Source organism: Bombus vosnesenskii, unplaced genomic scaffold (assembly GCF_011952255.1).
Source record: "Bombus vosnesenskii isolate JDL3184/JDL3185 unplaced genomic scaffold, Bvos_JDL3184-5_v1.1 scf7180000013276, whole genome shotgun sequence".
Classification (NCBI taxonomy): Eukaryota; Metazoa; Arthropoda; class Insecta; order Hymenoptera; family Apidae; genus Bombus; species Bombus vosnesenskii.
The window spans coordinates 670,249-694,397 of NW_022882934.1; the positions used below are offsets into that span (position 1 = coordinate 670,249).

The 24,149-nt window shown below is 37.2% G+C and overlaps 1 protein-coding gene across 37 annotated transcripts in view; it reads right to left on the reverse strand.

Annotated features, from left to right (window-relative positions):
* The window catches only part of LOC117231927 (calcium/calmodulin-dependent protein kinase type II alpha chain), a 149,254-nt gene that overhangs the window by 42,887 nt on the left and 82,218 nt on the right, over positions 1 to 24,149 (reverse strand). For 22 of the 37 annotated variants that reach the window (XM_033490901.1, XM_033490900.1, XM_033490903.1 and 19 more), the window contains exons 4-10: positions 24,080 to 24,134; positions 23,091 to 23,229; positions 21,930 to 22,032; positions 18,452 to 18,630; positions 17,590 to 17,712; positions 17,411 to 17,494; positions 8,695 to 8,755 (exon numbers count right to left, since the gene is read on the reverse strand). In XM_033490901.1, coding sequence (XP_033346792.1) covers positions 8,695 to 8,755; positions 17,411 to 17,494; positions 17,590 to 17,712; positions 18,452 to 18,630; positions 21,930 to 22,032; positions 23,091 to 23,229; positions 24,080 to 24,134 — 744 coding nt within the window. The remainder of the gene's footprint in view (positions 1 to 8,694; positions 8,756 to 17,410; positions 17,495 to 17,589; positions 17,713 to 18,451; positions 18,631 to 21,929; positions 22,033 to 23,090; positions 23,230 to 24,079; positions 24,135 to 24,149) is intronic. The other 15 variants (XM_033490902.1, XM_033490909.1, XM_033490906.1 and 12 more) reach the window with 1 other exon arrangement.

Sequence of the window (24,149 nt, forward strand, 5' to 3'; positions counted from 1 at the left end):
CGTACTTGTTTTGGTTTGGAGATTGAAACAAAGTTAAGGTATACTTCTTATGATACTGATCGAGATTTTATCATTCACGTAACAGGCGTAAATATTTAATTGATTTTAAAACATCGTTATATGTTCTTTTCTTATTAAGTAAGAGGATTATGTACTTAAACAAATGAAGTAGAAAAGAAAAAATAATACAAGTAAATTAAATAGCAAAAGGAGATATCGGTCGATTTCAGAACGATTATTTTATCAAAAATAAAATTCATAGAAATGAAATTGTACGCATTAAATTTTCTAAAAATAGTTTCTATCATATCTTTGTAGAAGCTTATGTCTCCTATATATGAACGCGGAGGGATATAATGGGAAATAACACTTCCACCAGGTATTCGTGAAATATAGATAAAGTTTCGAAATGGAATTTTCATCGGTTCTTCGGAAAGTTTTAAAACTTAAAGGGAGGAGGTCTCTGTCAGAAATCGAGCGGAAACTCGTTGCCTCGACGCGAAGGAACCTCGTAAACGGACGTTTGGTGTGAAAACGACCCTTTCCGCCGTGCTGCCTTTCCGTTGATAAGAAATGCGAGCAACGGGGCTAGACAGCGGAGAAGCAGGCGTGAAACGAAATAAAAAAGAAAGCGAAGCAGAAAGCGCAGCCATGCCAAATGCGACGCGAGAACGATTGTTCGTGCGGAACATTCCTGTCTCGAGTCTCGTTCTGAAATTGTTCGTTTAGAAATCACCTTATTCTCGCGAAATAATTTGCAAATTGTTTCCATTCCGACTCAGACCGAGGAAAATCTCGTTCCTTTAATTTCGGGATAATTTTTCCACGAACAAACAAACAAATGGTATTTTTTTCTCTCTAAAATGTAGACAATTTTCCTATGGATTTCTAAATCTTTGATTTATTAATTAACTGTATATATGCTATGTAATGTTCTTGAATCATTCAGATCTTTCTATTAAAATCTAGCTGCATCGATAATTTGTTCTAATGGAAGATTTTGTCACTCGACATATTTTTATTTTAAAAATCTATTGTTAGAAATATTGACATTTCTAGAAGACGTTCTTAGAAATATTCCATTCTAGAAATTTCGTAGCCGGATCGATCCTCCGATTCGGTATTCATCAATCATAATTCAAGACTAAATTCCCCCACTGCGTCTTCGTCATTACGTGCCACAGAAATTCTAACATAGAAATTTTACACGCGTGCCATAAGCGGCGATAAAATCGTTAGCAGCGGAAATCTGTCGACTTCTCAAGCTTCTCAAGCTACAGCTAGCGGTAAGGATAATGCAAGGAAGAAGTAGTGGGGGATCGAAATCAACCATGATGGTAATAATCGAACGGAGAATCGGCCTAATTGTTTCGAACAGCGTAACAGAACGATCGACTCGATTGTATCGGAATTTCCCACGAACTGTATCGTTTGTTGTTCGATTAGAGCCTTGTAAGTCCAATTCCTACGTATGTGTATCATATGTATGTGTGTATGAGTGAGTGATGTGCAAGCACAGCTTATCGTTTATCGATTAGATGCATCTTCTTTCGGTTAAGAGGCGTTGAAAGAGCTTTCTTTCTTTATTATTATTATTATTATTTTTTGATATTGTTCAGAGATGAAGGGTGTGTCCTTGCACCTCCGACCCACTTCGCGTTACCTTGTCAAAAAAATCAGTCAGATTAAGAAATATAGACAGACAGAGAAAGGGAGGAAGGTATTATATAGAGAGAGTAAGAGAGAACGATTGGTCTCGTTTGCTCGCGTTCTCTCGTCCGGAAAACCCGAATTCGCTCGGAGATTCATGGATTCGTTCCCGACGCAGAATTCATGAATTCTTTTTTGCCGCTCGGAAATTTATGGACTCGTTCCTGGTTTATATTTATCCATACATATATATCTACGTATATATATATGCATACATATATATATGTACGTATGTACACACGTAAAGGAGAACGTGTGTTAAATATAAAAGTACCTTCACATAAATTCCGATGGCGTTTAGGGGTCTCGTCGACACCTCGAGATTTATCGATTCGATGAATTTTCAAGAGGCCGTGCCGAAATCTTGTGAAGCCGGAGAGAACATCGAAAAAAGAGATTCTCTCGAGAAAGAAACTCGATGACCACGGTATACACGTGCACGAGCATTTAGAGGAATAAGGAGACTCTAATTGGGCATAAGAAGCAATGCCGACTTATAAATTTGTCTCTCATTTAATAACGATTCCCGAGATTCGAGTTAACGTCTTTTTCTTTCACTTTTTAGAAACTAGAAATCGGCTAGATTCTATGACTCTGTTCGTTCTTGAAGATAACGAAATATTTTCCACGTTTTCTACAGCTGCTGTTATTTATTGAAGCGATGTTTAAGACGGTTATCGAACATCGGTAAATATCGTCGACCAATTCTCAATCGTTCAGCACACGAATAATCCAACGGATACGTTTTCGTTTATATTCTTATCGATTTTCGATTACCAATAGCCAGACGAAGATGCAGAAATAATTTTAGGGTGGAAGAAAAGGGTGAAGAGAGAACACGAGCTACGAGTAAATGCTTCGTTTATCATTTCATCGAAGAATCATGAATGAAACGACGCGATTCATAATGTCGATCGATCGATGATCGTCTCACGGGGATCGTAGCCGAAGGAGAAAGCAGATGGTTTTTTAGCTTTGATCCTGAAGGAAGAAATAACGATGAACGTATTTCGAGAGAGAAAAAGCGAGAGAGGTACGTAATGCATCCAGCGATTTTTCCTTTTTTTATTTTAATTTTTTCTGGGGGATAGAAAGCAGCTTTGTTTCGTTTCGTTCACGTAGAAACGCTGATTGTTCTCTCGAACGTTGGCCATTCTTGATCGCGACCTATCGCGATGACGAAACTTTAAAACGTAGAATTCTCTTTTCTCTGAAATGATCGTGCTTTGTGAATCGATCAAATTTGTGAATGAAGTTTGTGACTTCGATTCTGTGACGAATGGCCGAACGAACGAACGAAGGAACGACCTAATGGCTGATTTGGCTGATAAGAGAAATCGTGGTGAAGAAGCCTGGGGACGGACTGCGATGACGAAGTAACGTTACAACGATGTTCATCATTTTGCTCTTTTTCAGTTATTTTTCCCTTAAATTTGTTTATTATTGTTGCGTAGAATTGGACGTAGAATTGATTAATTTCAATATATAATTTAATTTTACTTTATATTTATAGAAAAGTTCGATAATTTCGAGTCTTTCCTTGTGCCAGTGATGTGCAGAAGTTTCCACAGCAAGATCCTTTACTTTATATTTTAAAAGCGATATTTTAAAATAATCTTAATTAATTGTTCAACGGTATTTATTTATTTAACTGTCCTCCTTTCTTTTACCCGTCATACTATTACACCCGATATTAAAATTCTTTAAGACATCGCTTTCGGAACATAAAGTGAAAAATCTATCTAAAGCTTTCACGTATCATCGTACCATAGATTGTGGGACATTTGCTTAATTGCAAAAATTTAGCTATGGTAATTATACGCTAATACGGTGGTGATAACGTTAAGGGAAAGTAACGTTCTCGAAATGGAGCATCGAAAGAATAATTAGGAAAAAGGGGAAGGAGAAAAAAAGAAAAAGAGGATATCGAAGATCGAAATGCAGAGTTACGGCGCAATTAGATAAACTTAATTAAGCTTCCGGGGAAATGAAATCGGGAAAACGAACGACAGACTCGAAAGACAATACCTCGAAGTTAATTATACGTTGGTTGCCCTGAAGCACCTTGATTGAAAGAGTAAAATAGAGGAGAAAAGATCGCGAGAGGTGAAAAAAAGGAAACGAATGATCGTTCGCTGTCTTCGAGTTGGTAATTGAAACAAATTGCCAACGACGCGGCAGCGAGGGCCGTCACTCTCGTTTCTACACCGACTTCAGGAAGGAAATAGTTACATGGTAATGAAAGTATTTGATATTTCGCGCGATAACCGCCGCGACTCGCACGCAAACCTCGAGAAAACTCGCTCGGTTTCGTTTCTAAACCGTTACGAATTTTCATTGTTAACAAGAACTCCCCTTTTAGATTAGAATCGGTCTTTCGAGCCTTAAATTATTCGTAGACAGCCATACAAATATAATAACACGTGCTGCTATTACGAGTTATACGAAGAATATTTCGAAAAAGCGATTTGAGTTAGTAATATAAAATTTTGTATAATTTAATTCGAGTTTTATATTATCGATTTGAATATTGTAACTTAGTTCGAAAATAAAAGATCTTCTGTAATTTAATTCGGGGATTAGAGTATCAATCTTGATATTAATTCTCAATTTCCTAAATTTAGAATTCGAAATAACAAGTGTTTGAAATAATCAAGCTTTATAATATTCAAAGAAAAATATAATATTACCTTTAGATTAAGTTTAGCCGCAACCTTTTAACGATTCAATTACGTTAAAGTTTATGATTATTTTTTCGTTCAATTTCCATCATCCTTTGTAAAGTAAGATACTTTTACATTGAATAAATGAAGCTAGTCTTTAGAGCAAGAGTTATCCTTTTCTTCAATTTCCAACTATCCTTTTAAAAAGTTATCCTCTAAACTTTAAACTAGTAAAGTAATTCTTTTCGCTACTTTCTATCTCAATTTTTAACATAAGCTGCCCTTGTATTAAACGAAATTAACGTTCACAGTTTTCCGTAGTTTCCACGGTTCTTAAACTAATTTAACCTCGGGTTAAATAAAACATAGCTATTCCTTTCAGCGATAAGATAATCTGCATTTTCATTTTCATCTTTACTCTTTCGAATATTCCACGTTCGAACGTTACCTTCCGAATATCACCTAGAATCTCATTCCAACAAATATCCATCTTAATTCGCAAGAAAAAAAAAAAAGAAATTCCTATATAAAAATATTTGTTTATTTTCCACAAATCATCCCATGACCCATTTTTCACTGTCACGTGTTACCAACACGTATTTGCCTACGTGAAAACAGACAAATTGTCCCCCTTGTAGTGTCCTACCTGATTCTACTTCGAGCATGAAGTGTCCCCGACGATGTGTCTTTTTTTTCTTTTGCGTATTTTTTGCGGTATATATATATGTATTATATAGACGCAACAATAAAAAATATATAGACAAAGAGATCGTAAAATTGAGAAAAAAAAAATAAGAAAAAATAGGTAAACGAGACAAAAAGAAAAAAAAGAGAATCAACAGAATTACACACAGGCTCTATAATCAGACAGTGATAAATCGTGTCTTTTTGGGAGGGAGCAAAAAGTGGCGTTCGTATCGCGTTCCGGGTGTCGTCTCTACGGATGCAAGATGCTCATCTACTATTCGACTAAGTTCTGGGTGAAAGATCGTAGCATTCTAGGGGAACTTTTGGAGATGTATACATTGGTGTATAATATTGATGTGTTTGTAGAGAGGCTGCAAGTACACGCGTGTCACAGATACGCGTACTTGCCTCCAGATGCACATTTGGCACGTTGTATGACTTGTATATACGTATATCGAGCATCTAGATTCAAGACGGCTATACCAAAAGGGAATCGTTTTGTATACAAACGTACATAATATACAGACATGTATTTGCGTATAGTAGATATTCATACTTTGTATTTTGGAACTTTGTTTCTAGCAGAAATTTATATTTTTTTTCTCTATTCCTTTATACTTTCTAACATTCAATATCATCTTTAACTAATTAAAACTTACTAAGTATTATTCGTATAATTTTGATCAAGTATTTCAGTGTCGAATTAGATTAGAAAATATTCGATTGGCATTGCCATGAGGAACATGAATGAACGATGAGAATTCCTTTCTTTTGATCAAAAATATGGATGTTTCACGCGTCGTTCCAAAATGTGCGGCATGAATGCAAAGACAAATAGAAAAAAAGTGGGGCACGGGTTCTGTGTTACGCATTTCACTGATGTCTCGTTGACAGAGTAGAGGCGCTACAAAATGGTCAGCAATACTAAACGCACAATAATCATTCGTAGGCACTATTCGCCAGTGGACCTAAACAGTTGTGCTCGACACGGTCACGCGATATCTCGTAAATGATACTTGAGTTCCCTCCTCTGATTACATATCCAGCGAATTCGCGAGGAAGATCGGTCAAATTATAATTTCTTTTCATTTTATCTTCTAGAAATAATATCTTTCAAATTTTCCTTTCGCTAAATTGTTTTCTAAATTTAACCTTCATTCGATATCACCGAATTTTAAGTGATCTACTAAAGTTCGAGTTGAATTACTTAATTTTAGAGTTCCAATTTGCATTTTACAGGATATAAAGAATTTCTCGCGTAAAATGTAGAATTCAAATAATCTAACTGAAATATAACTGAATTATTATAGTCTATATACTTATGGCTCAACGGTACCAAACGATGGTTAAAAATAAAAAAAAAAAAAAAAAAAACTGGAAAATTTGTTCATTTCGTGAATTGAGCAAATTCAAAGATTTTCTCACTTCGTAATCGACGCGTCGATTCGTAAACGAAACGTATAAAGATACAAAGAAACACAAACGATGAAATGAACGAATGATTGGTGACGATCGATGATTCCTCGCTGATAGTGATCCACCAGATCTTACGGATCGTTAGAAACGCTCAAACTTTCTTACAGTGTTGGAAGTTAGAACGATCGTCTGACACTTTGATCATCCGTTGATCGAACTTTTGCTATTGGGAATGCGCTTCGAAGCGACGAAGCATGACTTTGATGATCGTCGTTCGGATATGATGAGGAGAAAACTGCTTGAGTCCACTGTGACGACGATTCGCGTTACCCAGAACTTCGAAACGATCGTTCTCGTCGGAATTTTATTGGAAATAAACAAAAAAAAAAAAAAGAAAGATTACTAATAAAAAAAAAAATATTATTAACACGATGCAATTTCTGGATAACGCAGCACAGTCCTTGCAGGGTATGAGGTGCGAGCCAAGTGCATCGACTATGAGGTACACGATGTGTGAATGAATTATCATGATAATTTATTTTACTAGTGTGCAGAGCGAGCGAGGATGAAATTTGTCGAAAGTATTTAAGAAGAACTAATGAGTTCGATCCAGTGGAATTATTGCGATTGTGAGAAGCGATTTGTGCATTGGGCACGGAAAAGAGAAATTTTTGTTGATGTTGCCAATGAGAACGAATAGTTCCAGGGAGATTTTGGGGGTAAATTTCATCTCGCTGCTCCGGTAGTTCAAGTCTAGAGGCGGGGATCAACGCAAGGGGCTCTAATTCGTTCGGTGCACGAGCAGGAATGATCTGCGGTGCTTCATTTCGTGGCCACCGTTACTACATTTTACGTCTGTTTATCCAATTTTTTAACTCTACGTTTCTTTAATTTCCGTCGATCTTTCTGTAGAAGTTTTATTCGACGACTCTTTCGAATAACCGAAAGGCTAAATTGGGCCGAATTTTCAATGGATTTCGATCGAAAGAGAAGTAATTGTTATTCAAAGAAAAAAGTAGACGACAAACAAATCATAATGAAAATTTTCTCTAATTTCCTCCGAGAAATTTTACTTAACGATCCCTTTGGAGTAATTGAAAAACTTCAGTTCAACTGAATTTTTAATAGAATTCGATCGGAGAAAGACTACCGTGTTTTACAGCAAGAAATAGACCAATAACTTTTTACTTCCACGTCGTTCTTCCAATCTTTTCTAATTCCTCCACCGAAATTTGATTTTACAATCCCTCTCCGATAATCGAAATCTAAACTGAGCTGAATTTTGAATACCGTTCGTTCGAAATAAGGCTACCTGTAGATATGTACATCCCCCTACCCAAAATATACAGCGCAAGGTATTACACACTGATTCCCATAAAATCTTCATTCTACTCGACAATTCCATTTTCAAAATATTCTTTAAAGAGAGAGAGAGAGAGAGAGACATAAAAAATACTGTCGTTTTATTTCCTTGAAAAATTGAGAAGTCCCCGGGAAACCAGCTCTGTCCTCGCTGTTAAATATCCCTGGACCCTCTTTCATCAAGTCCGACGCTTCACCGAAATCAGTGCGTAACACCTCGGCTGGGTCCCCTATTAAGCCCTGCCATTGTAGCGGTGGGTCGTAAACACTCGCGTTTGTCGTGGAAACAAAAGGGGGAAGCATCCAGCCTGTTAACTCCACCCCCGGTAAAACAAGTAGGGTAGCCGTGTCTCTTAATAAGTGAAATAAAAGTGCGTGCGCGGGGCCACGTCGTGAAGCACCTCTTGAAAAGAACGAAAGATCTGCTGAACAGAACCTTTATAAAAATATATACACATATATAAATATAAATATATAATATATATGTATATATACATACAGAAGAGGGGGAGTTTATAAGAAGAATAAACGGGCAGTGAGAGAAGAGAGACGAGGTGGGTTTTTATGGGTTATGAATTCTGGAATATAAACAGAGAATACAGAATGTATAAACAGAGAACGAGTATAGGTACACAGAGACAGAGAGAGAGAGAGAGAGAGACAGAGAGAGAAACATGTATAACCGAGGGGTTCGAGGGTGAAAAAAGAGAGACATATAGTCGATAGTGTCGTTTAGAGAAAGATAAAGACAGACGATAAGGTCGGGTAGGGTTGTGGGCGTAAAAATTTAATGGGAGATATAAAAGTACTGTCTGTCGTGGTCCATGAAGCGCTGAAGAGGGCCGGAGGTACTTACCCTGTGCATCATACTTACTGGAAAAGTTCCTCGTCGCCAACATGGTCGTCAGAATAGCGCCCTGCGGACAAAAAAGAACACCGGCCACGATTATTCCTCTTTTACGTTAATCGAGAGGACCGAGGAGAGAGAGAGAGAGAGAGAGAAAAGCAAGAAACACGACTCGCTTAACTTTAACCGGGAGAGGAAGTCGTATGAACGGCTGAACGAAAGTTAATCGCGCGAGATAAGCTGCTCGGCGGTTTTTCATGTTTTATACCCGCGGCGAGTTTCAGCGAGATCGAGGGATGAAGATTGGGAGCGCGGCAATGGCTTGTTAATTGGAAGCAATTTAGATTTGTGTTTCGTGCTCTTGTACGTGACTATACGATTAACTTACAAGAACCTCGATATACCTCGAGCGGTTGAGAAGATCAACTATGGTGTTTGAAAACTTCTTTGTTTTAGTACTTAATCAGATCACATGATCAATATATCTTTTCTCCAAAAATGACTCATTTCGATGGAATTACTCAATTTAGTTTGTGCGGTGAACTCAGCTTAGATGAGGAATTCAAGAAACACACATAAATAGGAAGTAACTCGACCTTTATCGCTCATTTCAGCTAACCCTCCAATCGATAAAGAAAATTCTTCTAATTACGCGATCTTTCAACCCGACCAAAGCCATCGAGTCTTTTGATTACGACATTATTCGGTACTATTATACATAGATATTTCAAAGAGTACAAGCATTCTAAAATATTCGATCAATCACACGAGAATAAATCCTACCTCTGTAATTACACAAGCTTCCAACGTAACCCAACAAAAAGATCATCGAACATCAATCAACGAGATAACAGTTTGGAAGACAGTTCTAAGACTTCTGACCATCCAATCATCAATCAATTTCACTTTTCCGAACGATGTAAGTCGAACCTTCAAGTTCTCCATTGCAAGTTTCATTCAACAAAGGATAAAAATTTGAAAGAAAACTCCAAGAGATCCGTATTTGAATAGCCGAAAGACTCGACTGGAGCTCGATCATGCCAATTTCTCGAGAACAAACGACGATCTCGCACAGACACACGCGCAAACGCGAACGAATGCAGTCGTTCAGCGCAGCTTCTTTGTACGGCGGCTGATGGTACTTCCGGTCTTTGGTACTGCACGTTATTACAACGGTGAACTTTGGACCTGGAGACACTCGATCCCGTCTGCACGTCGGTTTTCCAACGATAATTCCCTCACGCTCGAGAAATTCTATCGTTATCGGTATTCCAAACGTTGAACGACGATCCAACGAACGTATACCACGTTGGACGAGGCACACGGATCGATAGATTAATAGCCCGCCATTAATTCGCGTCCTGAGTGTCTTTTATCTAAATTAAACGCCCACTCTCGCTTATCGACCTGTTACTCGTCGTATTAAACGATATTGCGCGGAATCGTGTCCTTTAAAAGATGGAAGTCGCTTTAAAGAGACGAAAGAAGCGAAATGTTTTATTCATCGACCTCTGCTAGATGGCAAGTGGCTTCTTTTTTAATGTACGTGTTCCTTTGGAGTAGAGAGGCCTTGTTAGATCATGTATTAAATACATTTCGATAATTACGTCGATCCAGAGGTAAATGCAATTATCGACGAAAGTGGAGACGTATTTGATGAAATCGCTTTTTTAATGGCTGCTTATGATCGTGATTACATAGGAATGAATTTGTTAGACTTCTATGAACATCGTTTCTCAATTTCTTTCCTTTTCTTTTTTCTTTTCTACGTACTCATGAGGTAGATAACGAGCTTACGTATTATTCTTGAATATATTATGTAGAATTATTTTTCGTTCGGGGATTTGAATTTCTGCGTTTCTGCATGCGAAATAACCATGCTATTGGCTTTTTGCTCGATCCTTAATTGATTATAATTTCTACAGTTATTAATACGACAATATCATAAATACATTACATGATGATAAATAATAATTAAACGATGAAAACGAACTTGACTTCGAAATTCGAGAGAGAAAAGCTGCCGTTATAAAATTGTCGCGAACATCCAATAAAATACGCACAGAAGTTAACACCATTCAAAGAGAACAAGATGAACATCGATCTTTGCTGACCGGAGCAATTCATTTATCTGTTGCAAGATTTTATAAAATTTAACTTCTCTTTAACTTCAACAAAATGGTATTTATAACAACATCTTCGATACTTAACGTCTCACGATTCACGCAATTCCATAATAACCTGTACAATTTACGAGTCAACTTGCTATATACGATAATATGATTTCCTGAATAAATACGCCTTCCTCTAATGGCCATCGTAATATGATAAACGTATCAATTTTTATCAGATTTACCAATAAAATTACATGCTCGGCATGTCTCTACAAAGTGCCGATAAACAGGTTGATTACCTTTAAACAAGCAAATAATTAAACGAGAAAATGACTAGGGCACACGGACTAGTTTCAGGCCGACTTTCTCGAAAACCGGAAGTGTAGACGAGGAGAGAGTGGCGACAAATACGAGCGAACTAAAGCAAACAGAGCTAATAAGAGTGGCGTCGATGCAACGTTTGACGTATCGTTCGAGCATCCAGAAAATATTTACGACAAATATTTGCCGGCAGAACAATCGATTTCGATTAGAGGCCGGTTTCTATTTTCGTGTCGTGCGAGCTTCTGTAATACGCGTCGTGTATTTAAATTCCGAATATTAAATACGTGGACGGGCCAGGTAGTAATAGAGAATCGAGCCGTCGCCCTCCTCTCGCGCGATTAAATATTCATGCACCGTATTATACGATACGCCTCCGTTTCTTTCCGAGTCGTGTAAGGCTCTCGTTCGATCGCGCTGCGTGCCGGCCCGGTAAACGAGAATCAATTCCTACGTTTAATTGAAACAATTCCACGTATTAACTCAATGGAAGTTTACTGCTCGGTTCGTATCGCATGAATATTGAATTTCGATCTTGCTGCCTGATTTATTTGTTGACAGAACTGGCAGACTTTTAATCGGAATAATTATGAAACATGCTACTTTGGCGCGTTATCTAACGGACAATGTTATCTAAATCATTCGCATCGCTGCAAATTTCTCTGGTTCGTGTTTATCGTATTTTAATCGTTCTACAAAAATTTAGATAACTACCGTAACAGTCCGTGCGTTAAATAATTTTTAACCGAGTACATGGACATGAAAGTTCCTTGTAATACAATGTTCGAACACATTCGCGAACCGATGTATTTCGAAACACCGTCTGGCCGAACGATCTCCGTAAAGAATCACGCGAAATCTCTTTCCCCTGCCGAAAACCATTAAAAAACACCGAGTAAAAAGACCAGCATTTCTCTCTTTAATTACAGCACGATTCGACATCATAATGCGAGTAACAGCTTCGTCCACTTCTCATCGATCTCTCGACGACTCGTAATTACCTTGAAGAACATCAAAGCAGCTTGTTCGTCAGGTGAAAAATTCCAAAGAAAGGAAGAGAGGAGAGAAACGGAGGAAATAAAAACGAAAGAAACAGAGAGAAAAACAGAAGGAATGTCTGATCGAAGGTTACAGGGTTGGCCACCAGTGTGTTCGAGTGTTCCTTTTGAGCCCAGGAAAGTAGAATGGGCAGACAAAGCAACCGGATAGGAATGGAATTACTATGTTCGAGTTTCGAGTTTCACGCCGGTTCTCGTGACGATTGAACAAACTCCGGGAAGGGGGTCGTCGTTTAATAACTCTTGGCCGAGCTCGAAACTTCGTCATGACGAACTTGGTGTTTTCCTTATTCTCAGTTCTTTAGTTTCTCCTTTCCTTTTTTTATTCTTGGTGCTTTGCGTGGAAGATCACATTGTATTTAGTTTGAAAAAATACAACCGGTAGATTGATTACTCTGTAGATTAAATATAAGGGGTGGCCGTCTAATCTCGTTGCAACGAACTTTCTTTATTTTCTTGCGAAAAGTTACGTATTATTTAATTTAACGAAATTGGAAACGAAAGAGTTAGTCGATAAATGACCGTGTAGGATAGATATCGTATATAAAAATAGACGAATTGATTGATTAATGGCTGTGAATGAAGATTAAGTATATACCTCAGGAATGGTGGCTTCCTGTTGCCTGCACAGCACGAATTTATTCCTCAATGCTCTCATGTTTGTTATCCTCTGTCATTCACTTCAACGATGAATTTCAGCTTGGTGCACGACTTTTATTAATAGCTTCACACTCTCACGCGAAACATCACTAACAATGAACAACGTTTGGATGTCATTTGAAGCACAAAGATTTCTTCATTTCCAACAATTGTAGAAATTCTGTATCTACTGCAATTGATATTCTAATCTGTATATAACCTAAATAATTCTACTCTATAATAATAGGAATAATTTATTTGATTTCAACCAAGCACTACGACTTAGTTCCAATCTTTCTAATCCCACATTTCCTCATCCGATCTTCTTACTCATCCTTTCATACATTATTCTTCAGCTATCCTTAATCAAGATACTGCATATTAAGAGTCTACGCTGTAGCCTCTACATCATACTAACAAGGAGATAGCAAGAGCTACGAAATCTTGAATGATTTGTCTGTATGTGCATTCGATGATTTAGGTTGATGGTAAAACAGCTCCAAAAGGATTTGAGTGTAATTTTTTTTTCGAGAAATTAATAAGTCTTTTCTTATATCTTACTTTATACGTTCTTTTAATATTAGTATTATGTTCTTTTTTAATATTAACGTTTCACAATTTATTTCGATAAACTTTTCATTATTTCTATCTACCGAGAAATTGCTGTATATTTTTACAATTTTACGGATAGAAATTGTAATAAAAGTATTTGAAACATGAGAAAGTATTGCACCGAGAACATAATTTCTCGATTTATTTCTTCGTATTATTTCTACCAGCCATCGCTATTGCTAATCGTCTGCTTATTGCAATAATTTTATTTATATTTCTCCTTTGCGTGATGTATATCGCGAATCCTCAACCTTCTCCTCCGAAGAAAGAAACGAACGTGCTCTAATCACCAATATCCTAATTAACCTAGTGTGCGACTCATGACTATTTCATCAAACGAGATCGCTTCCTTAAACCGATCACGAAAACATTATTAACGCCATCTAACACCCTTAATCGAGTCTCGGGTCACGAATCACCCGAGAGGCTATGCACGAACGCGCGTCTACCGGTCTAAGTGTACCAATCGCCCTTCGTAAACCAGCTGGACATTAAGTTCGTGCGCTAATTACATTCGGTTTAATGGAACAATCGCGTGATTGAAGGCTCGCCCTCCAGCTGCGTTCAGATACTATCGTGAACTGAACGAAAAACGCTATTTCATGGGGGTGGGGGTTACTTATGCGAATAGTATATCGGTGGATTAGTAATTGGTTGCTTAATCACTGCCACGTATGAGATGTACGATCGTTCCCGTAATTATGCATCGTTCGTTCGATTCTCTGCGGATATTGTTCGACAAAAGTTTAGAATCTTTGGACGAAGTTTGCAATGTAAGAAAGAAGAATTTTTATTTAGGAAGCGAAGAATCTAAGAATACGGAAATTTGCTTTTTAGAATTTGAAGATTGAATCTTGTTTGCGAAAAGTTGAGGATCTTTGGAAGGTGTTTGCAAAAAATCTAAAGAGTTAAAGAATTTTTCTTTGGGCGGAGTATCAAGTCTAAGAAGAAACTTTCCTCGAAGGAAAAGTATCTAAGGATCCGTGAAAATTAGAAATCTAAAATTTCTAAAAATACTTTTCAAAATTTAGACTTCGAATTTTGTATACTTAAAAATCCTCTCACAGTAGTGTAAAAATATATTGAGAAAACGATCCATAGAATTCAATAAAAAAAAAAAAAACTGTGAAAAATGTGAAATTGGAAAAAACATATATGAAAACTGCGTATCTATCCATTGAATTTAATTTATCTACATTTCTACATCCATCATATATTTATTTCTATCGATCAGAACGAAATACAAAACCAATGCCAGAACAGGTCATTCGATGTCAAAGGTAACAAGATTACGAGCTTCGTTCCTCGCTACTTAACAATTACCTACCACTTCGCTACTCCAATTATTACTATCATCTTGTTCTTGGTACACGCATTATGCTTATTATGCTACATTCTAAAATTCATTCTAAAAATGGAACACGTTAAACCACAAAAATCTCGTCAAGCAAAATCAAAAGGTAATCCATCTATATATCTGTACACCTATATATACGTATTTGTGTGTCACGCTTTGATCAGAAAGCAATATTCTCCTCTTCACATTTCCAAATGTATTTTAACGGGCGCAAGAATCAAAGCTATACATATATAGAAAAGCAAACAAATTTCACCAGGCTCGATTAATATTCGGCACACATCGAACGATACACATACTGTCCACTCGAATAACTATATCATTGCTATTCGACGTGATTGTCACTACAGTTTCGCCAGTCGTGTCCATAGAAACGGACCACTTGACAGTACACGCGATTCCAACGGCAATTCGTGCCACACTGTTCGCAACAGTTGGAATCGTAAAAGTCGTCGAAGAGACTGACTAGGTAGGGGAGTCGGAAATCCACGAATTCCCAATCAAAGAAGGCCTACGTAAGGCCTTTGCCACCTCCAATTCCCGCGTTTAGTATCTGTGAAGGTGTTTCGGGGACGAAAAGGGGATTAGGAGACGATCGCAGGGGGAATATGGTTCTTTCCCATGGTTGGTAATGTGACACAGCATTTGTAAAATGATTTTGGTTTCTTTATCTCTTTGAAATTCTATGGCCATTTATACTTATTCAAAATTTAGAAGGTGTCGTATTAGTTTAAGTGATAAGTATATCGCGGATTTCTATGTGTTCGAATGAAATTTGAAGATACAAAAGTGCACAGAACGTGAAATATTTAAAGCAGAGTAAACTCGTATTTTAATCTGCGTTTAAGTTCTATTACTACTAATCAAATTCTATTGATTGCAACAATTTCGTAGGAAAATCCGCAGTTTAGTTATAAGTAATTTCCCAAGTTGGTCTGGAATTTTGTTATTTCGCTACTATGGGATCGTTCGAACGATTTTAATTAATTTCTTTTCTTCGAATTTTTGTGGTTATTTAGAATTTCATTATTGCACTTAAGCAACAAACTTTCATTCGGCTGATATTGTTACATTCACCTGATATATCGGGAAAAAAACCCGTTCTATGTGTGGGATGGCCTACTGCTTAAGGGATGATTAAAAAAGTTGTGTAAATGTAACACGACGTGATTGAATACCGGCAATCCTGTAGTTGATTCAATTAAGAACAATTTCTAAATAGAATTTCTCTTCAGAGGTGAAATAGTCTATTCAAAATAGAAAGTGGTAAAATTCTTATAATACATTCTCGAATAAAGATCGATGAAAAGTTGACCAAAATTGCTGGAAAATTATCTGTACAGCGAATGTGAAAAAGTTTAACGTAAAACTTTTCCGCTTAATACACTAATATAACATTATGCACACCTGAAACAAGGACGTAACACAGATTGATCAATTGTTTCACGGCCAAAAAGAGGAGCCGATTGACCCGACAAAATAGCCACGCAGCAGCAAGACAAAGCGAACTCAATTTCGAGTTTCCTCTGACCAGTTCGCCATGGAGTTTCATGGGTAGAAAGGGGGGCCAATGGTTGGACGCTAAACACCGGTTTATCCTGACAGAAGCCGTGCGACTATAGATCATTTAACGGGCTGGCGCACCTTAACACTCGATGTCTCGAATCGAAACTTGCGTGTAACTAGTTAACTGGAGTTCCGGTACAACACGTCGCCAGCGAATTTCCGTTGTTAATCGAGAAACTCGCGACCCCGTACGTCAGCCTCTAATTATTGGTTCTCCCATGGACTTTAGGCTATAATATTACTCGTATCCTAATTCGTTATATTTAACACTTATACCACTGTATAGACGTATATATTATTCGAGCGTTGTTAAAAGTTTTCCTATGCCTTTATTCTTTGTCAGATATTTTAGATTTTCCAGGGAAATAATATCAGTATGACTGACATGTAGGGATATGTCTTACATTCATAGAAAATTTTAGCATATAAATCATATGCGTGTACGATATAAGTTTATGTCTAATCTAATACGATAAATCTACTGCTCATAATTATCCAAACGATACACGATGATTAACAGCCTACGAATATTTCGCGACTAATTGAAATTTAAGACGCATGTTATTTCTAACAAATAATACATTTAGTATGGTGCATGGTTTCAATAAGGAATCGTATGTACGTTAATATTCTTTTATCTTTACAGAAATAGAACGTAAGCAGAGGTATGTTTTATCGCACTGGCGATTATGTCTGGTACTCTACTTTAAATTTTTTAAGTGTCTTCGCATATTTTACACTGCGCTCTTTGCATCGTAGCAACTTTACGTATCGCAAATGTGCATGAAATTCCGCATTCTAGCGATAAGAATAGCAGAAAACTCCTATTTATCTTTATTTGCAGTAACAGTGAAATGAAATAAAGAAGAGTTTAAATATTATCGGAATGACTACGAGCGTTTGACTCGTTTCTCTCCCTCGTTTTCCTCCTTTATCTTTTTTATTCCTTTACCTTCTCGCCTTTTTTCCAATTTGTAAAAAATCCCGAGGAAATCCCATGGATGAGCGCGCGAGTATTAATTAAAATTGAAGAAGAATAAGGATAATAGAAGACTTACTTTTAATTTGCGCCTTGCGTTGAATTTCTTCAAGCAATCCACAGTCTCTTGTCTGTGGACGACGGACGCGACACGTTCACGTTGCTGTAACACGAAAGGAAAAAGAAGAAAATTGACGTTGGCTGTTCGAGATGCTCCGCAGTGATGGATGCACGTTTCACGAGGCTGATTTTACTTACGCAGATCCACGGGTGCTTCAGTGCCTCGCTGGCGGTGATCCTTTTGCTCGGGTTCACCGTCAGCATCTGATTGATTAGGTTCTTGGCTTCCGGCGTGACGGTGTCCCATTCTGGGCTTGGATACTGCCGAAAACAAATGAGCAGAATAATTCGTTAAATACCGATAAAGATGACAAGTTTTATGGCGATCCCTGTTGTACGGTATTTAGGTCATATTTTCCCTCTCTTTGACATTTCATTAGACCTAAAACTCTTGCGTTCTTTGGGTCACTTTATATTTTCTTATCGTTAGGAAACTTCTCGAATTCAGATAAAATAAAGAAGCGTAGTGATATATGTGCTGTGTTGTTCCAAATTTACCGTGAACGTTTGTTTGAGTATTAAAAGTTTCGTTTTCAGTAAGAACGAAACCGAGATCAAAATATTAAAAAATGAGGATCACTGCGAGATCGAGGAATAAACAGAAAAGTTTTTCATTAAAATAAACTACAATTATTTTTTTGTATTATTTCTAGTTTAACTTGAACGACTAATCCAAAAAATAAATGGCAGTCGATTGAATTTATAATTGCAGTGAATTGAACTAATTCAATCAAATTTAAACGAAAAGAATACAATCTAGGGCGCGAAGCGCAATCCTTCTAATCCAGAAAACAATTTACGATCGAATAAAAAATGTAGAAAGCAATCAAGCGTTTTTGTACACGATCGATCGATTTTTAGCCGAAAATTTGTCCAAATCCCTCGACAGGGTGAAGGATTTTCATGAAGGCTTAGCTTGAATAAATAAATTGATCGATCGAACTGCAGGAAAATTGGCCAGGAAACCGAGATGAAAATAGCATAAATAGATTGTTCTTACGTCGTATGATCCGGCCTTGATCTGCGCGTACAATCGATGCTGATCCTCGTCCCAGAATGGTGGATAACCGACCAGGAGGATGTAAAGAATGACACCGCACGCCCAGATGTCGACTGGCTTGCCGTATGGTTCTTTCTTGAGTACTTCCGGGCTGAGGTAACCCGGCGTCCCGGCGAAACCTTGGCAAAAATTATTTCTAGTCATTCTCGAGAGAAATATTATCTATATTTTGCAATAAAATATCGGATGCGGCAATTAACACGTTTCTGCGTTTTCATTCAATTTCTATATTTAAACAATTAATTTACAAATCCTCAACAAGCAACGAATAGCGGAATGGACGAATGTAATATAATAGAGAGAATATTTGTATAAAATATTTCAAGATAGAAGAGCAATAACCAAAGAGTTGAGATATTTTTATTTCATCGCAGTTATTTGTAAATTCATGTTTCATGTTTTTATGTTTTAGTTACGATTTATGTATGTAATTTATGTAAAGCCAATTTCTAGGCAATCAAGCTGAAATGAATGAACATATGCATACATTTTTGCACACAAATTTTCTATGTTTAAAAGGTTATTCTTATGAGGCGAATTTTCACATTTTTAACAAGAATTAATCGTAAACATTCGTATTTCGTTTTACGAAGATGTTGGATGAAGCTTTTAATGTTTTCTCTCGAACTATTATTTTATACTGAAAGAAGTTTCTTTGTAATATCTGGAAAGGAACAAGATCGAAGATTTTATGAATTCGAAGTTCTTAAAGTCTTTACTTATGCCGTGAGTTTCGTAGAATTAGTACGTAGAATTACTAAAAATTTTCTAGAACTAAGAAGGAAATCTTTATTTTCAGTACTGGAAATATATGTAAAAGCGAATACAAAAATTTAAAAGAATTCACTCGCAAGAGGGCAAATCGGTGACGATCTCTTACGAACACTTTATCTTTGGAAAATTATTTTACCATAAAAGGTGTTCTTTTTCGAACCAGATAACATTGACGAATTTCGTAAGCTTAAAATTCCCGAAATTTGTATCTATGGAATTGACTTTTCTCTGAGGTAACTTTCGTGAAACTTCATAAAAAAAAATAAAAAGCTCTACTTTACAAGCTCTTTAAAATGTCAGATATCGTCAGAAAGCTTGATTCAGAATCGAGGTAAATAGGTGGTAATTTCTTGCACAGAGTGGAGAAGATCGAAGCTAATCTCGCCACTATCTACGTTTGGCTCGAGTATCTACTGCTCGACCATTATGACGTCTTGGAACTCTCGACGACTGAAGTTTCGAATTTCGCGCGTTTGACGACGAAGATACGGAAACCACGGCCTCGACCAAAGTCACAGTGTCGAAGGAATTTCGTGGTATCGGCTTTTCGAGGACGGAAACGAACGTCAGCGTGTTTGAAGCCGGTCGTTCGATAGACAGTCGATGATGGAAAGTGGTGAACGCTGTTCCATAGACTCCAGCCATCAAAATGATATCGTTCGCTGTTGATACTATTTTTATGAAGCCGAATGTGCTTGTTACGTTGTCATTTCTTTCAATGTGAACGTTATTTTAACGCTCTACCTGTTGAATATATGGACGAGAAGTCCAAGAGCTTTAGGTTGTTGTACGATGTTTTGTTGTTGATATTTGAAACGGATCTCCGACGAATGGAATACGCGTTAAGATGAGTCGTTATAATCCCATTTAATTTGGAGAACGTGTTTGAGATGAAAGTACGGCGCGAAATTAAAGAATCAAGAAGAGAAGCGAAAATATTTAGACGGGAAATGGATCTGATTGAAAAACGAAGAAGAGAAGAATATTTGGACAAGCCAGTTCAAAGAACTGTCTTGTTTAATCGAACTTTGTTAGTTAAATTTATGCGCAAGAAGAATTATGCTCATAAAAACAAGATTAAGACACGAAATGTAATTTTTTACATTCTCAGACTATAATTCCAAGAAGCTCTGAAAAAAAACGTTGTTTGTCAATTTTATGTTTTATATCCTTTGATAGCATACCAAAAGATTATGAATAGAAAGAATTGTATTATCGAAGAAAAATTATCTTTAAAAGAATCGTTTCACCACAATAATATTTATCTACCCTTTGACAACAATCCCCGTGTCCAATTATTAGTAAAAATAACCATCCTCATATATCTAAATTACGTTTCTCCTATAGTATAGGTATATTCGAATCTCCAATAACACGTCTAACAATAACACAACCGCAAAAATAGAACAACCTACTGGGATATATTTTTTCACGCCTGAAAAACACACGCACGAACATATTCGTGTACTTCAACCCCTTTCAAAAATTTGCAAAAGGGTGCGCGCATGGAAAACAATTTCAAGCAGAGCGGACAGGCCTCAATCTGGCTGGATTGTTAGCGAGAGAGGAAGAAAAAACAACATTCAATCTCGAGGAACAATATGAAGGAATTTCAGAGGGCGAGAGCCAGGTTTCCGGTTTGGATCCGGAGCGGAGTGGTTCTTTGACCGCAAACACAATACGGAAAATCTCTGAAGAGGGAGAAATCTATTTTGCCTGCGAAAACGCGGAAACTTTTCCAATAGCACCGGGCGAACTTCAACGGAGTTTCTCCCCGAGTAAAAACAAACGGGAACAGCCGGTCGAACCAGCCAGTTCTGACGTGACACGCCCGTACATAAATGCACTGGGCTGCTTCTATACGATGTACGACGCGCGTCGACACGAGAAAGAGCCGAAAGGAGGATGAAGAATCCCCGGAAAATAGGGGGAAATGAATGGAAATGTCGACGGCCGGATTTAAATCGCGAGAGCGTAGAAACGGTGGAGAAAAACGAATAGAAGAAAAGAAACGTAGAATTTCGAGCGAAAGATATGATGAGAGATCATTGGAAGGGAAGACGAAAATTTACTTTTCCAACTCATCTATTTATCATCGCGCAAGTGCAAATGTTAATTCGTCAAACTATCAACGAGCTTCTCCATCATTTTTCTTTACTTTCTTTCTTTGCTCTATAATTACAGATAATGTTTCTACGATACTAGTCGTGTTCGCGGTATGAATAAAAAGATAGCCGTTTATTTTTCCTATTAACGATTTCTAATTGATAATTCTGACAATTTTATGGCATATAAAAATGCTTTCGGCAACGATTATCAATACGTCTTTCACTTTTCTCTTGAATAATTTTCTTACATTTGGCGGACAAACGAAAGTTTATAAAATAAGAAATATAAGAAGACATAAAATAATTTTACAAAATGGATTTATATTCGATAAGGACAGTGAATAAATACAGTATATACTATAGAATGTTACCAATATGGTAAAAAATGTTTAGTACTGAAATGATTGAAATTCATAGTGTATTAAATTTGTAACTTCCTTTTCGAGTCGTTTTCAGAGTTTCGAGAAAAACGAATGTTTGCCGAAGAAAATATAATATAAAAATACAGAAAGGAAAAAGAAACAATATAAACTTACCGAACCATGCCTGTGCTTCACCCTGCACCTCGATCGCCAATCCGAAGTCCGCTAATTTCACAGCCGCGCCCTTCGCCTTACTTGCGAGGAGTAAATTTTCGGGCTGCAACAGGAAGCAGACTCGTCGACATTCCTGCTCACTCTTCGCACAAACCGTTGCCGTTGTCCTGCATTTTTACGCGGCCATGCTGTAGGTTGATCCATCAACAGGAGATATATACGTGCATGCTTGACACACATTGCGGCTCTACCTTCTACACTGCGCTGCTTTTCACTCTCATCTTTTCCTTTCTTTTTTTATTTCTCTCCCACTCTTTCGGTTTCCACGAAACGCCACTTTTCGTACGGTCGTGTTCTCGCGTTTCTTTTTACGTATTTTCTTCCCTTATCCACCCTGTTTTTTTCGTGTCCTTCTTCTCGTCTCTAGTCGAATTAATTTCCTTTTTTTCCCCTCCTTTACGATTCAAAAATTTTCCGCACGAAATTCGCCCATGACGACGAATGCGTTCTAAATCTAACGCGCAACGCGACGATTTAAACGATGATCTAACGCGAAATTCGGCAATTTTCCAGATGTGGAAAAATGTTGCACGTCCAAAATATCACTTTCTGTGGAACGATGTTTTAAACGACGATTAAACGTAAAATTGGTACACGCGTCAAGTTTTGGATCTATTCAAATATTCTTGTGCCAGTAACTTCCAAAGAATTGCTCCGAAGAAAGTTGCGAAATTAAGTAGGGAAAGGAAAAACTATACTATTACGCTCTGCGGACTTGATTCGTGTCGGTCGTTGAGACAATAACCGAACGTAAAAATTCAGAAACCTAAACCTGGAATTTACTCAAATTTGCTGTATCACTCATTCCGAAAGTTTATTATGATATTTAGAAAAATTGTCTATGAAACTGATTAAAATTGCTGTTCCATTTTCTACGTATTCCTATTTTACCTTTTCCTAACCGCTTATTCCCGTTTACGTTATATTCTTTTTTTTTCTTGTTTTTTTAACCAACAAACCGCTCATGTCCCATCGACTATCGAGCCCTAAATCTTTATCTGAAAATGTTTGGTTAAACAGACTAAACCTTTGCATTGCCAATGTACTGGACCCTCTCAAGCATGGCGCTAGTTCGTCCGTAACATTCGTTTCTCTACGTACTTTCAGGTCCCTGTGCACAACTCCATTGTGATGGCAGTGGTGAACGCTTTCCAGGATTTGTTGGATACAATGAGACGCGTCCGCTTCGCTGTAGAATTCTCGCGCCACGATATCCTCGAACAGTTCGCCGCCGGTTACTCTGAAAATGACATATCCGATATCTCTTCGAATCTTCGTTTTCAAAGATATTGATCGAATAGGGGAGGAAATTTTGGAAAGTGGCGAAATTAAGAAGGTCGATTTCGAAGGGCAATCGAGGATCGGTGGATCAGATATTAGGAAATTGAAGAACCGAGGTGCGAAGCAATTTGATGATTAATCAGGTATCGTACAAAATTCACAGAAATAAATTTCGAGATGAAATATGAAAAAATGGGAAATTTGGAAAATATCGATATTCACTAGAAGCATAAAAATTTCAAAGACTCGCAAAGAATATCGATCAAGCTGGCAATTAAATAACCTGCCGTAGTAGTTTTCACCGCGGAACATCGATACCTCGCGACCATGCGAGCTCATTAATATGCAAATCGAGGTTGATTTAAATTCACGAGGGCAGATCGTTCGAATAATTAGTCGGTGACTGGAACAAATTAACAATTACCGAACAAAGTCGCGAGAATAAAGGAAGCAAGGGTGAATGCTGTAGACGTTAGGGTAAGTTTAATGTTCTGAATGAATTTTGAATTCTAATTATGTTACGGATTCTCTGATGAAACATTTAATCATCGATAGTGTTGTTGCAAGTTAGGTTGAGCTTTCATACAAACCAAACCGTTGATCAAACTTTCGAAAGTTCTAAGATGCAAATCATTCTCAGAATATAAAATATTTCTCTTCAACGCGAATAAAAAATATTCTCCAAAAAAATGCCCTTCTTTACGAATTAAAATTCCTAGTAGGAAGCTTTAAAATGAAATTGATTAAAGAAAATTGAATTTTAGAAGCATTATATCGTTGTTGTAGGTGTATAAACGGTGTTTACTTACAGGTCAAAGACGAGGTAATGGTGGTTTTCCTCCTGTATGCTGTCGTGTAATCTCACTGTAACAGAAATAA